The sequence below is a fragment of the Ursus maritimus genome, unplaced genomic scaffold, assembly GCF_017311325.1.
Source record: "Ursus maritimus isolate PB19 unplaced genomic scaffold, ASM1731132v1 scaffold_4, whole genome shotgun sequence".
Lineage (NCBI taxonomy): Eukaryota > Metazoa > Chordata > Mammalia > Carnivora > Ursidae > Ursus > Ursus maritimus.
Genome location: NW_024426552.1, coordinates 56,650,061 through 56,665,345, shown reverse-complemented (window position 1 = coordinate 56,665,345; position 15,285 = coordinate 56,650,061). Strand labels below are relative to the sequence as shown.

The 15,285-nt window shown below is 35.2% G+C and overlaps 1 protein-coding gene across 9 annotated transcripts in view; it reads right to left on the bottom strand.

Moving 5' to 3' along the window:
* GTPBP8 (GTP binding protein 8 (putative)) overlaps nucleotides 1-15,285 on the bottom strand; it is a 183,486-nt gene that overhangs the window by 166,442 nt on the left and 1,759 nt on the right. For 8 of the 9 annotated variants that reach the window (XR_005832184.1, XR_005832185.1, XR_005832186.1 and 5 more), the window contains exons 2-5: nucleotides 13,814-13,912; nucleotides 11,915-12,045; nucleotides 10,627-10,726; nucleotides 8,382-8,500 (exon numbers count right to left, since the gene is read on the bottom strand). Coding sequence is in view for 5 of the 9 variants with exons in the window: in XM_040621241.1 (XP_040477175.1) it covers nucleotides 8,382-8,500; nucleotides 10,627-10,726; nucleotides 11,915-12,045; nucleotides 13,814-13,912 (449 nt within the window). In the remaining 4 variants the exon portion in view is untranslated. Of the gene's footprint in view, nucleotides 1-349; nucleotides 3,657-8,381; nucleotides 8,501-10,626; nucleotides 10,727-11,914; nucleotides 12,046-13,813; nucleotides 13,913-15,285 lie in introns of those variants that run through there. The other variant, XM_040621244.1, reaches the window with a different exon arrangement.

Sequence of the window (15,285 nt, the reverse complement as noted above, 5' to 3'; positions counted from 1 at the left end):
TGTGCTGTCTTGATTATAAATTAGAATTGATCACCACAAGGGTCTAAAAAATTTTGCCACTAACTGTATTCTCAGGGATTGGTCACTACCATTATTTCACTTCATTTGTTCACCTTATCTCACAGGAGGGCATATTAAAATGCTTTTGGAGTTCTCCAAAAGTTTTTGGGTTTTTTTCTGGTTTACTTATTTGGGTGCTAGTGAGTGATTCCAAATAAACCTTTTTTCCAAAAAGGGTATAAGGTGACATGTGGTTATACATGAAATACAAACAGGATAACAAAGTAGAAGTAGATTAAAAAGTTAAATGAAAAAATAAAGCTTAGTTGACACAAAATAGACCCAGGAGTGAGGCCAAACATAAATCTGTAATTTAATGCTGATGCTGTCATCTGATATTTTTATATTGCTTGTACCATTGGTCAGAGAGGGTAAATCTTACATATTTTCAAATATTCTAGTTTACTAGAATTAGGTCAGTAAGCTGCTATTTGTTAAGAAGGTTATAGCCTTAAGTTTTATGTTATATGTAGATTTACAGAAAAATAAAATAGCACCCCAGTATATACCGCACCCTTCTTTTCCTCGGCCATCCTTACTCTATTTCCCTTCCATTCTTTATCTGGCCTTGTTCTTTCTGCACATTTTCTCACATTATCTATACTGGTGCTTCTCATACACTAGGCTGTTTTGAGAATCACTTGGTGGGTTGTTTAAAAATGCAGATTCCCTTCTGAAGAGACTGATAAACACAGCCAGGTGATGGGGACAGAAGCTTGCATGACCTCATGACCCTGAGATCAAAACCCAAGCTGAGATCAAGAGTCAGATGCCCAACTGACAGAGCTACCCAGGTGCCCAGAAGCCTGCATTTTTAACAAGGAGCTTAGGTGATTCTGATGCAAGTAGCCTGCAAAGCAGAGTTAAACACTGCTTTAGCTTCCTTCTTTCCTAAAGCCTTGCTAAACATCCTGATTTACTTCAAAGTTCTTAATAAATTTCTAGTCACTTTTCATTGTTTATATTTTTCCTGGCTTCCTACCAAGTGGTAGTGGTAACTACTTAGTGCCTTAAAACATGAATAATACTATGGAGATCTCATTCATGACAAGTCTAGAAATAGCCATCAGCTTCTACGATTCTAAGATTTAAGGTCCAGTCTTGCTTCTGTTTTTATTTGCTTATGAATCCACAGTTTCCCTGGACTTAGATTGCTTAATCTGAAGTGGCATTATTGTTCAAGAATCAAACTTATACCGTTGAAAGAGATTTTCCCTCAGTGGAAAAACCAGAGTGTTCAGTGAGTTGTCTAAGGAGGTAAAACTATAAAGCCTGGATTGGACTACAGGCCTATCACTTTTTTGTCCTTCATTAATGTTCCTTTGGAGTAAGTATCTTCATCTCTTCCTTCCCTCTCTTGCTCCTTAGAATTCTGGGGGAAATAGTAAAAAAGCTTCACATGTGTCCATGAAATGATAATTTATATATATTTATAAGGAATGTAGTATTCTAGATCAGTTAATCTACAACTTAAAATTCTAATGTCTTAAATTTTTAAAAATAAAATCTAAAATATACAAACCATAACTTACTAGTAAATTAGATTAGAAACTAATGTTAGTGGGGGTGCCCAGGTGGCTCAGTTGGTTAAGCATCCAACTCTTGATTTCAGCTCAGGTCATTATCTCAGGGTCATGAGATTAAGCCCCACTGTGGGCTCTGCACTGGGTGTGGAACCTGCTTAAGGTTCTCTTTTTTTCCCCTCTCTCTCTGCTCCTCCCCCCCTCCAAAAAAGAGAAAAAAAACCCTACTGTTAGTGTCATCATACTGAATACCAATTTTACTGCTCTGTAGCATTAAAACACCCAGGAAACACTCAGGTTATTCCTAAGAGCACTGTGGTGAGACTTCCCATGCCAAATCCTTGTTGCCTTACTTCAGCCCTGTGGCATCCTTTCCAGTAGGAGTGGACAACTGCACTTTGTGTCCTGTTGCCTTCTGACAAGTTGCAGGAATTGCTTGGCACTTAGGCATGCACAAGTTGGAAGACGTATGGAGCAACCTTCTCCCCACATCAAAGACAACTCAGAGGCACATTTCCTCAGGCTCCCCAGAAGGTCCCTCAAGATCAAGACTAGTACCTATGTGATGTCCAACTCCTGCATCCTTGATTGACTTTCCTTTCCTGTTTTCTTTCTCTATCACTCTTGTCCCCTGGGATCACTTCCCAAATAAACAACTGCATGCAAACTTCTGTCTTGGGCTCTGCTTTAGGAGAACCAAAGCTAAGACACGCAGTAAAGTAACACTGGCAGGCAAAATTATGACTTTAAGATTATTCTATTATCACCATGTAATTTACTCTGTGAATGCCTACATAAAGTTTTTTGTTTCTTTTAGCTTAAAACACTGCTGGTTAGAATAGACCAGGGCTATCAACTATAAAACTAAAAACATATTCATAATCAAATTCCCTAAAAAAGCCACAAACTTGTTTTATAGCCTTACGTTTTTATCCAGGCCTATTGCTATAATCTTTTGTAGTCAGCCTCCTTTGAGAAGCTAAGCCACCTACATGAATAGGTCAGTAGCATCTTCATAAAAGTCCTTTTTGTTAACTTTAGTTCAAAGTAAGGCTTTATCTTTCTATTCTGAATCTTACTGTACAATTCTAAACTGGCCCATCAACTTTTTTCTCCTGCCTTTTGTATGTATCAGTGTTCTCACTTAAAACTAGTTCTTGGTTTTGGCCTTTCACTAGAGAAATGTTACCTCCTCTATGACAAGAGGTTTTCTGTGATATATCTGAATTTTGCTATATTCTTGGTTGGTTTCGCTTTACAAATATATAGAGTATACAGATATCCTTTACACATACAATACCATTTTAATCTCTCTAGCTTTGTGAGTTATAAATGAAGGGCAGAGAAATCAAGTAATTTGCCCAAGGCCCAATATAATAAATATTAGAACTGGAACTTAAATTCTGGTCTCCTGATTCTGAATCCTGTGTTCACCTGAAGGTGAATGATCCCAGTCTGAAATGACAGCATGGACTGACTGAAATTTTACCAAGAATTTTTTTTTTTTATGTTCAAATAAGGACTCAGAAAAAAAGATAAATTATAGGCATAAAGAGAAGCATTTATCTTCCATCTACCTATAAATGCTTAACAGAAAGGTAGCCCCTTTTTTTACCTAGTCCATTTTAATACTTTAATATACATAACAGACCTTGTCTTTAAAACACAAAAGCTCAATAAAAACAGAGCAAACCCTTCTCTACATAGTAGTAAATAGGTTTTCATATTATGGATTTCTGTATGCTCTTGTCAGTTTGATAAAACAGAAACACTGTTAAAATAGGAACAGTATCTGTTCTAATGAACTGCATAATTTAATTATTTTTAAACTTTTTCCCCCCAGCACAAATTCTTTCTTGCTTTGGGAAGATGGAAGTTTTAAAGATGAAATGATCCTTCTGCATATTATAGATACACAACATTTAAAACAATGTCGAAATTCTAGGTGTTCAACTCCAGTTGGCAAAAAGAATTTTGAATCTTCAGCTAAACTAGAGGCCATCAGTCTTAAGATTTCCTGTTATATTTGCTATAAAGCATCTCAACAGATGGATTCCAGAATAGGTCACAGAACTGTGAAAAGAAAAGAAAAATTTTCTTCTTTACTTCAGATGTAGTAACATATCTGAATTCATCTAACTGAAAAACTGCTTAAAAACTCTTGAGTTCCATGTATGAAACAGATTGTCTTAATTTTTCTACCTTTCCTCTCTTCCACCAGCCTCTTGTATTCTAAATCTGATGATCCACATTTTCTGATCAATTTCCTTCAGGATCCTAAAAATTTCACCCTATCTACTACTCTGCCTTTTATTAACCAGACTAAATTGAGGTATAATTGACATGTAACATTAGCTTCAGTTGTACAACATAATTAGATACTTGTATATATTGTGAAATGATTACAGTAAAGTCTAGTTATTATCTGTCAACAGGCATAATTATAATTTTTCCTTTTCTTGTGATGAGGACTTTTAAGATCTGCTCTCAGCAGCTTTCAAATATGCAATACAGTATAATCGTCACCATGCTGTATACTACAGCTCAATGACTTGATTATTTTATGACTGGAAGTTTGTACCTTTTGATCCCCTTTACCCATATTTCCTATCCCCCAATCTCCACCTCTAGCAACCACCAATCTCTGTATCTAGGATTTTGCTTTTTTGTTGTTCCTCAAGTTCCATATATGTTCGATTGTATAATATTTGTATTTCTCTGCCCAACTTATTTCACCTAGTATAATCCCCTTAAAATCCACCCATGTTGTCACAAATGGCAAGATGTCATTCTTTCTTATGGCTGAATTGTATTCCATTGTATATATATATACACCACACTTTCTTTGTCCATTCATCTATCAATAGGCTGTTTCCATATCTTGGCTATTGTAAATAATGCTGCAGTGAATGTGGGGGTGTAGATTATCTTTTCGAATTAGTGTTTTTGTTTTCTTCAGATAAATTTTTGGATCATAAGTAGTATTTTCGGATCATACGGTAGTTCTATTTTTAATTTTTTGAAGAACCTCATACTGTTTTCCAGAGTCTTCACTAATTTCATTCCCAACAGTGCAAAAGGGTTCCCTTTTCTCCACATTCTCACCAATGCTTGTTACTTCTTGCCTTTTTTTTTTTTTTTTTGCCTTTTTGATAATAGCCATTCCAATAAGTGTGACGTGGTATCTCATTGTGGTGGTTCTGATGTGCCTTTCCTTGATGGTTAGTGATGCTAAGCATCTTTTTATGTTTTCATCTTTTCCTGCTGGCCATGTGTGTGCATTCTTTGGAAAAATGTCTATTCAGATACTCTGCCCAATTTTTAACCAGATTTTTTTTTTTTTTTTTTTTTTTGCTATTGAGTTGTAGGAGTTATGTATTTCAGATAAAGGTTAATATCCCTTATCAGATACATGATTTGCCAAATACTTTCTTTCATTCGGGAGGTTGACTTTTCATTTTGCGGGTGTTTCCTTTGCTGTGCAGAAGCTTTTTAACAGTTCAATGCAGTCTCTCGTGTTTATTTTTGCTATTGTTGCCCTTGCTTTTGGTGTTGAATCCAAAAAATCATTGCCAAGTCTGATGTTAAGGGCCTCTGTTTTCTTCAAGGAGTTTTATGGCTTCAGGTCTTACATTCAAGTCTTTAATCCATTTTGAGTTAATTTTTATGTATAATGTAAGACAGTAATCTAAATTTCATTCTTTTGTATGTAGCTTTCCTGTTTTGCCAACACCATATATTGAAGACACTGCCCTCTTCCCGTTGTATATTCTTGGCTTCTTTGTTATAGTGACCATATATGTGTGGGATTATTTCTGGGCTCTCTATTCTGCTCCATTGATCTGTGTCTTTTTTTATGCCAGTACCATACCTTTTTGATTACTGTAACTTTATAATATAGTTTGAAATCAGGGAACATGATACCTTCAGCTTTGTTCTTTCTCAAGATTGCTTTGGCTACTTGTGGTCTTTTATGGTTCCATACAAATTTTAAGATAGTTCTATTTCTGTGAAAAATGCTATTGGAATATTTTTCTATTTTGCTTTTTATTTCCCAGACTAAAAGTTTTGATTTCTTTAGTTTGTTCTTTTTGTGACAAAGATTCAACAACTTTGATAATTTAGACCTTTTATCATCATTTTAAAAAATCATCATCACCATTATTGTGTCTATTATTGTCTACTCATCTTACTATATCCATCCATATGCATCCATCCATGTCAGCTGAAAGTCTCTCAGGATACATGGACTTTTATGAATACACTATGATTTTTATGGATACAAGAATCGTATATACCCATATATAAAACAGGTAAAATATTTTCTGCTGTACTCCTAATTCCCTTCTTGATAAAATACAGCATTTTAGACTTTTTGACCAAAGCTGCTTGAGAACAGTCCATAACAATTTCTGGGTTATAAGTGAAGTTATATAGTTTAAAGGAGAAATACAAGTTGGACTGTCCACACACTAATGGTGGCATCTTGAACTCATTTGCAACATTTCTGTCAACTAATGTGATTTTGTCATTAGAGTCCATTGTCTTTGCTTGGAATTCCAGTACATAGAAAGCAATTATACTGTACCTACTTACATATATCTCCCATTACAGTTATAAAAACAGACTGATCCCAGCATAAATCTTTAGGGGCTTTTCACCATTTATAAATCTTTACTCAGCTGGGGCAGAGTTCCGATATGAAATTCAGCATTTAACTTTTGCCTATAGCCTTAAAGGCCAAAGCTTGCTGGACTATACTTCCACCCTTCTCCTACAAGGATCACATAAGAAGGAAATAAAACCTGACTTATTTTATGATAATTATTTTGTGAACAGGCCAAACTTCTTTCTGGAGGGATGGACTAGGACTTGGTCACGCACATAAAACCAAGGAATGTATATAACTCTACTTTCTGAATTGGGTTTTGAGAGCTACAGAGTACAATCTGCCAAATTCCCATATGTGGTCACTACATACAGTGCAGGTTAAAGTTCTTGAAAGTCACCGGGCTCCTGCATCTCAAGTCCTAGACTCGTATGGCTTCTGCAGTGCCTTGGTCACTTATGGCGAGTACAGTGGCAGCAGTGATACTAGGGTCATACAGCAGAGAATGCTGACATATCTAAAGAAGGGAATATCTCTAAAAACTACTGAGAATCTGATAATCTGGGTTGTTGGCCTAACCCTGCTACTTACTGACTTGGCAAGAAAGGAAGCTAACATTTATTATGTGGCTATGTGTACATCAGTCATGATACATTTTATTTGATCCTTCTAACAATTATATTTTTTCTAGTGAGAAAGCAGATTCCGAAAATGAAATAAGTTGCTTTAAATCATAGCCAAGAAGTAGAGGAACCAGGTAAAATCAAGGCTGTCTGACCCCAAAGCCCATGCTCTTTCTATTTAAACAAATACCTTGCTGCAACTCACTTCATTGCCTTGACCTGTAACCGTAACTGGAAATAAGGATGTTTACTGTGAGGACCAGGTAAGTGTTATGAATGATGTAACCTTCCCCAAGACCATCTGTTTTCAGATACCTCTTGTTCTTAATGTGGAGCCACAATCTAACCCGACTAGTCTGATGGCATATAGCTCAAAGCTGTGTGGAACTACTGCTAGATCATTCCCTTACTTGGAACACTATAATTCTATTAATGTAGGTCAAGAAAACATTGTCAGTTTTTCCCCAGCCCCATTAAATTGTTAATTAAAATTCAGCTTATAGTCAACTAAAACTTAATTTTTTCCCAATAAATTCTGCTGTTAAGCCACAGTCTGTCCATCTTATGTTTGTGCTGCATTTTTAGTGAAGGTCTCACTTCCTTCTTATTAAACAGTTAAAAGAAACAGCTATTCTTCTATGACATTGCTCAGGGCTCTAAGAAGTAGGATTTCATTCCTGCCCCTAGGAGTCTCCATTATACAGATGGGACACAGACAAATGAACAGGATAAATACTGGAATGAAAGTCAAGGGAGAAGAACACTATGTAGGAATGACTGAATGAAGGATTCTGACAGGCATGTTCATAATTACAAACAATTTAAATGTGATCTGCATTGGTAGGACCCTGAATGATTAGGGGACAGTTTCATACACAACTAAGTGTTACTTGGTTTAATTATTTCTCACAGCAAATACCATAGTGCCTTCCACAAAGAAGTCAGAGTAAGAAAATCATACGGGTACGGCGGTACTATATCTCTGCTCTAGTACGAGGTACTTACTATACCCACGGTATACACTGAAAGTACAGACTCGTGTTTCATCACTGAACTCTATCAAATATCTCAAAATTGCCAGCTCTAAAAATAACCATTCTGTCTCCTACCAATGCTTAATTCTAACTTATATGAAGCATTTATTTACATATGGTCCTTTTAAAGAACAATTTTTATCCCTCACAGCCTGAATGAGCTTTCTACCATAAAGATAATTTGTTTTTCTTTGAAATTGAGAAAAGCATGGTAGTATCTTTATTGCTGCCGTTATTTAGCTGATTTTAAAAGTAAAAAGTTTTCACTTCTGCTGTGATCTACAATTGAGCTAGGCTGAGGCAGAAAGAGAATAAAGATACCTACAGGGAAGATCCAGCAAGAGCCTGCAGAAGAAAGACAAAACAGGAGGAAGAAAAAAAATAAAAGTGCTGATGGGTTGTACCAATAAATCACGGTTAAGTACACAGTCTTCCAAACTCCTCTTATTTTAAGTGATACCTCAATTTAAGAAACACTATATAATACTAAAGGATGTTAGTACCTAAAGTTACAAAACAATTCAACTCTTACCTTACAGGAAACAACTGAGGAAAACATCCTTGTGTTTCACTGTCAACAAATTTCTGGATCTGAAGTACTTGTTTTAAAAGATGTCCCCTGGAAGATTTGTCAATTTTTGTTAATACCATCTGTAAGAAAATAAGAATTAGATATAAATTATTTTTAATATACAGTTTCATACATTTTAGCTACAAATTTTTTTTAAAGATTTATTTATTTATTTTAGAGAGAGAATGAGTGTGTGGCGGTGGGGGGTAAGGGGAAAGGAGAGGGAGAGAGAAATGTTAGCAGACTCTGGCTGAGCATGGAGCCCCATGGAGGGCTCAATCCCACAATCCCAAGATCATGACCTGAGCTGAAACCAAGAGTTGGACACTTAACCAACTACACCACCCAGGTGCCCCTAGCAACACGTTTAATAACAACTAGATGACCCTTGTAAGTTTCTTAATCTCTCTATATTTATTTTTTCATCTGTAAAATAAAAGCAACATCCCAGAAGGAGTTACCATGAAGATTAAATAAGTTAATATATGCAATGTATAAAGCATATACTATGTGCCTGCTGTTTAATGGTGCTTTAACTAAAAAAGGCCAAAATATCTTGAATTCAAGACCCGTGAAAAGGACCCTTGAGCCACATTTGCAATTGACATTAAGACAAATTTCATATGATCACTATATATCTTGTTAACTAAGACACACAGTATTATTAGGTTGATCCATATAAAATTGCCAACTTATAATCATTTTTGACCTACAAAATGGTTCTGCCTTATATGTAATAATACAAAGGAAAAACTAGAAATCACGCTATTTGTAGCTTATATCCACTACAATTATAGGAATGATTACAAAATCAATTAAAAACTAAAACTCTGATCTATCAATTTTCCTGGGGAATTTCTATAAAATTAAATTTCCTGACTAATCATTTATGCTTTTCAGTTATAAAAAGTATTAATGGTAAAAGGACTGAGAAGCAGAAAGTGTGCGTTTTCTTTTCTTTTTTTTTTTTTTTTTAAAGATTTTATTTATTTATTTGACAGAGATAGAGACAGCCAGTGAGAGAGGGAACACAAGCAGGGGGAGCGGGAGAGGAAGAAGCAGGCTCATAGCGGAGGAGCCTGATGTGGGGCTCGATCCCATAACACCGGGATCACGCCCTGAGCTGAAGGCAGGCGCTTAACCGCTGTGCCACCCAGGCGCCCCAAGTGTGCGTTTTCTAATGACTTGTGAGTCCCTCCAACTGGGAGTCTTTCCTCATAAGAGCAAATATGCTGATATTTAAAAGGAGACATAATTCCTCTATCACAACCTCTTTCCATGGAAGAAAGTAATATTTCCTTAAAGTAGAAACTGAGAAAAATATACAATTTTACTAACTGGTACCTATGATACCAAATCAGGAATACTATATTTAAAACCAGTTTGGCACTACTGGGTATTTTCTACTATGTGGACTTTAATCAAACCTTTGGCTCCTCATACTAACTGTAGTTATAGTTTATGCTTCATAGGGCTTTTGCAAACCCCCAAAATTCCATAACCCCTAGAACACAAAAACGTTGCTGACTAGTAATATGGTTTGATTTGCATTAAACTTCACTGTTACATTTTAGCGGTTTCCTTTTTTTGCAACCAAATTATAGTCAATGGATTCTTTTCTGGAAAACTCATGAAGCAAAGTAAACGTGGATACCAACCTACTAATTTGTATTCTTAGGACAAACAAAAGAAAAAAATACTGGTAAGATATTCCTGGAAGAAATATTGTTTCCTTAAAGAACGTAAAAATCCTACCTGTGTGTGCTGGAGCCTGCTATTTTCTTGCAATGGTTCTTAAACTACAAATTACTTTAGCAAATTTTTCAGTTACAGTTTCATTTGCACTTTGATAAGTACTATATGCCAAGTGCTGTTAAAGAGCCACTAACATGTTTTAGACAAATATTCATATTACCATTAAAAACATGAAAGGGAAAAGCACTTAGGAACACTAAATGAACAGCTTAAAAATACTTTACTTTGACTATAATTTTGAAAACTTAAAGTTGAGAGAAAGAAAAGAGAATAAAAGTACCACAGAACTTATCTACTAATGGCTGATAATCCAAAAAATTATTTGAAAACTACTCTTGCAGAGCCAAGACCTGCTCTCTCACTAAAGACACACACATACACAAGCATGTGCACATGCATACACACAAACTGATATTTCCAACAGCAACCATGATTCAAAAAAAATACTTACCACATAAGGTAATGCAAATTCTTCACACATTCCTATCGCAATACTGTCAGTTTTTTGAATTCCAACAACACTATCCACTAACAAAAATGTTCTCATCAAACTATAAGAATGCAGAAACAAAAATTAATGACAATATCAAATATACTCATTCATTTCTCCCCCTGAACCTTACTATCCTGAGAAATTTTCTTTTGAATAATTTTCACTCCAAAATTTTAAAAATTTTTTAGGCAAAAGGAATTCTCAGTTCACTAGAAGTTCATCCTACAATCCAATAAATCTCAATGCTATTACTTTCAATAACTAAATTTACTAAATGTTAATTTATTTCAATAGCAAATATTGGACCTAAGATCCTCTGCCTGGGGCTGGACACAAAGATGAGTGAACCCCTTCCTTTAAGAGCTTGAACTCTAGGGATGCCTGGGTGGCTCTGTCAGTTAAACATCTGCTTTTGGCTCAGGTCATGATCTGAGGGTCCTGGGATCAAGTTCCGCATAGGGCTTCTTGCTTGGTGGGGAGCCTGCTTCTCCCTCTGCCTGCTCTGCCTACAGTTCCCCATGCTTGTGCTCTCTCTCTCTGACAAATATAAATAAAATCTTAAAAAAAAAAAAGCTTGAACTCGAGGTGGGAGAAAGAGACATGAACCCAATTAACTATAAGTTATCACAAAAATGTCTAAATTTTCAAATATTATTTTGAGAGCAGCAGATAAGAGAAACCAGAGACATTATGCTTTGTATTTTTTTGTGTGTAAATATTTCATCTTAGTTTCTGTGTAAAGCTACAACAAGCAAGATACTTGTAGATACTTTTTTATACTTCAAAAGTTTGTTTTCTATATGTTGTGCAATGCTTATAACATAGAACTGCCATTTGACTACCTATGGAGACAACAAAAATAACATTCACAGAGGATGTAATATGAGAAGTATTTTTAAAATGTACTGAGGTTTATTTAAAATTAGTAAATACCACATTAACTGATAATTTTTATTTTCAAAATTAGCCACCCACAATTTGACATAAGAAAATTAATGAACTCTGCTGAAATACATTTATAGTCTCAATCTAGAAAAACTCTTGAATTTATTATTAAGCTAACCTACAGGTAAAAAGTAAGCAAGGTGTACGTACCTTGGCCCTAAATATTGATTGTAGAATATTATGAGAAGAAAATGGACTTTCTAAAAGAAGTCACTTGATAATATGGAGTCATAATGTGGAGAATGTTCCATTAATGTAAACACGCTTTTGGATTAAATTTATAAGAAAATATTTTCCTTACTTCCTTCGTTCTTTCAGATAGGTCTCTACCATGTCAACAAAATCTTCAGGAGCTCTATAGCCATAACCTGGCATGTCCACCACTGTAAAATATTTTCCAACTTTGAAAAAATTCATTTTCTTTGTGTGCCCCTGATAAAATAAATGGAAAAATAAAAGCTTTCTTAAAATACATCCTTTATATATTTAATGACTCAAAATATTTTCTATTCAATCAGCAAATATTTATTAAAAGCCTAAATGTTCTGAATATAATCCTAGCTGTGCTGATGATGATACAGGAAAAGATTATAGAAAGGAAGTGGCTAGAGATAAGCTTAGATGATACTACTTCTTCCCTCCAATTCATTTTTAAGAGCATCTATATGACTTAAGAACTTTTGATTAGGAATATGTACCCAAAATACGTCAGAATCTTTTCATTAGCTCTTTCTAAGTGAAAAGTTACCCTATAATGGTGTCACTGCATTAGTCAATATTCTCTGATAAATAATATATCTCCACTTCAGAGAGAAATAATATATGGCACAGACTGATTAAACTAAAAATACTGTCAGTCATAAAGGTTTTCATAAAACCTAGATGCAAAACCTGACAGTCTATTACACCTAGACTACTGCTTCCCTAGAATCAAGTTTTGCATGTTTCATTAGATGGTTTTAGTGCTTTCATTAAACCATTTTTTAAAAGCACGTATAACACTATAAAATATGCGTTAAACTGAAATGATGTAAAGATGATAAAAAGTCATGGTTTTGTGTCCAATGACACTATTAATCAGAAAACAAAAGATTAAGATAAACAACTTAAAAAGTCAATTGTTTGGAACTTAGAACAAATATTTTCGGAGGGAAGATTTTATAAAACAGTGCTTAGGTTCCCAATCAGTTGATATGTCTATCCATAGGAAAATGACAGATCAGGAATGTTAAGAATACATCTCTTCCACTGTCCTCTCACAGCAGGAAGGGAACCCACCCTACCTAGAAATCGGAGTTTAGCTGTGTTGTTTGGTGAGACAAAGTAGGCCTAAAGATAGGAGATTTAATGAATTACAATCATCAGCATCAGCGATGGAGCCAGGGAATCAACTATATGAAGAAATGAGGAGCAACAGAAGACTAGTGAAGCTTCATGGAGGGGTTCCAATGCAAAGAAAGGAGGGCAGTGAGCCGTAGGTTGGTGGGAATGTTTTGCCAAGGATAGATAATAAGGTGAGGGGAACTGGGGGTGAGTTTTAAGGACACCATATCTTAGAGATTGGTAGTTTGCATCATTGAGAAAGAGTAGAGGAAATTTAAAAAATGACAGAAAGCTACTGCAGTAGACTGGCTGGGATAATCACATAATGTGGCCCTGGGTAAACTGGGGTCTGCCTAATATATATATACATATATGTATGTGTATATATCTATATCTATACATATATATATAGAGAGAGAAGGGGTAGTAGCAGAAGGGAGGGAGAAAGGAGTTAGCAATGTATACAAGATTATAGGAGGGAAAAACCACTTCAAAGCAGTTTCTTCTAAAATCAGGGTAGGACTAGATGATCATTCTTAAAGAAGCAAATATAGAATGGCAATAGAACACTTTATTTGGCAACCCTTTGGAAAAGATTTGGACAAAAGATTTCCTCAAGAAACTGGCAAGACACCTAAAATAAATCCAGACATACTTCCTTCTTCTTCAGGGATATATACAGGCAACAGTAAAATGTCCTACTTTACTATTCGTTTGAAAGAAATCACTGTTCTAAGAACTTAGCAAGTATGATTTCTTACACCTCTCAACATTAATTAGTCACTTTAGTCAATTCAGAGATAGTTCAGACATATTTTACATTTCAGTATACTGTTTCTTTTATATCCCAACTCCCCAACTCTTTCCTTCAACATACCGGTTTCTTGGAGACTCTGACTTCAACCTCTGGGGCCAGTGAAAATAAGGCTTTTATTAGAGAGGACTTTCCAACATTGCTTCTGCCTATAAAACACACCTTATACAAGGAAAAAGAAGATAATTGAGTACCAGGTTTATATATACATTTTTTTCATACGTTGTATTAGCTGCAAAAATCCGTCAAACTATTGTCTTGCCTAACCATGTAAAAAGGTGGCTTGTGTTTAGTCAAACCTCAAATTCTAACATATATCTACTATCTACTGAATGATTCCCAGTGCCAGGTACTGTTCAAAGCACTTAACATAAATTTTCTTATCTACTTTTTGCAACATCCCTTTAAGGTAGGTAGTATTATTATCCCCATTTTACAAATGATAAAACAGAGAGGCTAAATAACTGGCCCCAAATTATAGCGCTAGAAAGGGAAGAAACTAGAATTTAAACTCAGGACATCTATATCCAGAACCTGTGCCTTTAATTACCTTATGCTACTCAAGAATATCTGGGACATTTATTAAGCATTCCATATTTACAAAGCTTTTTGAAGTTAAAAACTAGATGCATTTCAACAAAACGTATTCTAAAGTACAACTACATGTCTGAAACTGCATTTCCCCACAAACTCCCAGGGTAGACTGTAACACCATTGTATTTATGAGGTTATTCCTTCCCCTTGACTTCTCTTGTGCCAATTAAACTTTTCTCCTTTAGACCTCTATAGTGTAGAAAGGAACATAATGTTTCTGATACTAACCATTAACAGACATGACTGCTTTTTAACATGGTATTGAAGGGGGTACAATACCAAATTGGTGGTTCTAGGTGAAGGTGGTATCACCCTCTAGGGGATGTTCTGAAAATTTGTAAGGGCATTTCTACTTATGAATAGGGCTGGGTCGCACTTGGTGGGTGGGGCCAGGGATGCTATATATTTTCCAAGACTGGGATCAATCCTTCAACATGAATTGATCTGAGTCCTGCATAAATTTCAAATGCTCTGCCAGATTAAATCCAATGATAATATATAAATAAAACTAAATTTTAAGAAACAAATTACACAAAAAGTCCAGTAATTCAGAAGCTTCAGTCAAAACACGATGCTAACTCAAAAGTATCAAATGACTTACCTATCCCTTAAGTCTGACTAAACTATCATAGCAGTTCTAATTAGAAGGAAAGTTTCCACCGAAGTGGTGCAGTTGCAAATAATGAGATCTCTAAAACATGCATAAAATGCACACTCGTGGAATTTCACTAAAGTTGTTTTAAAAAACTACATTGTTGCCATGTATACATAATTATTATTTTTGCACGACAGGATATTTAGATTGGGTGAAAATTACGTACAGACAAGGACCACCACATGTGTGTAACTATTTTACTTTTCATATCCTTCACTTTGTCTCATTTGTCTCGGCATGTTTTCCCTACGTTAATTATAAATGAAAAAAATAATAAATGGCCATT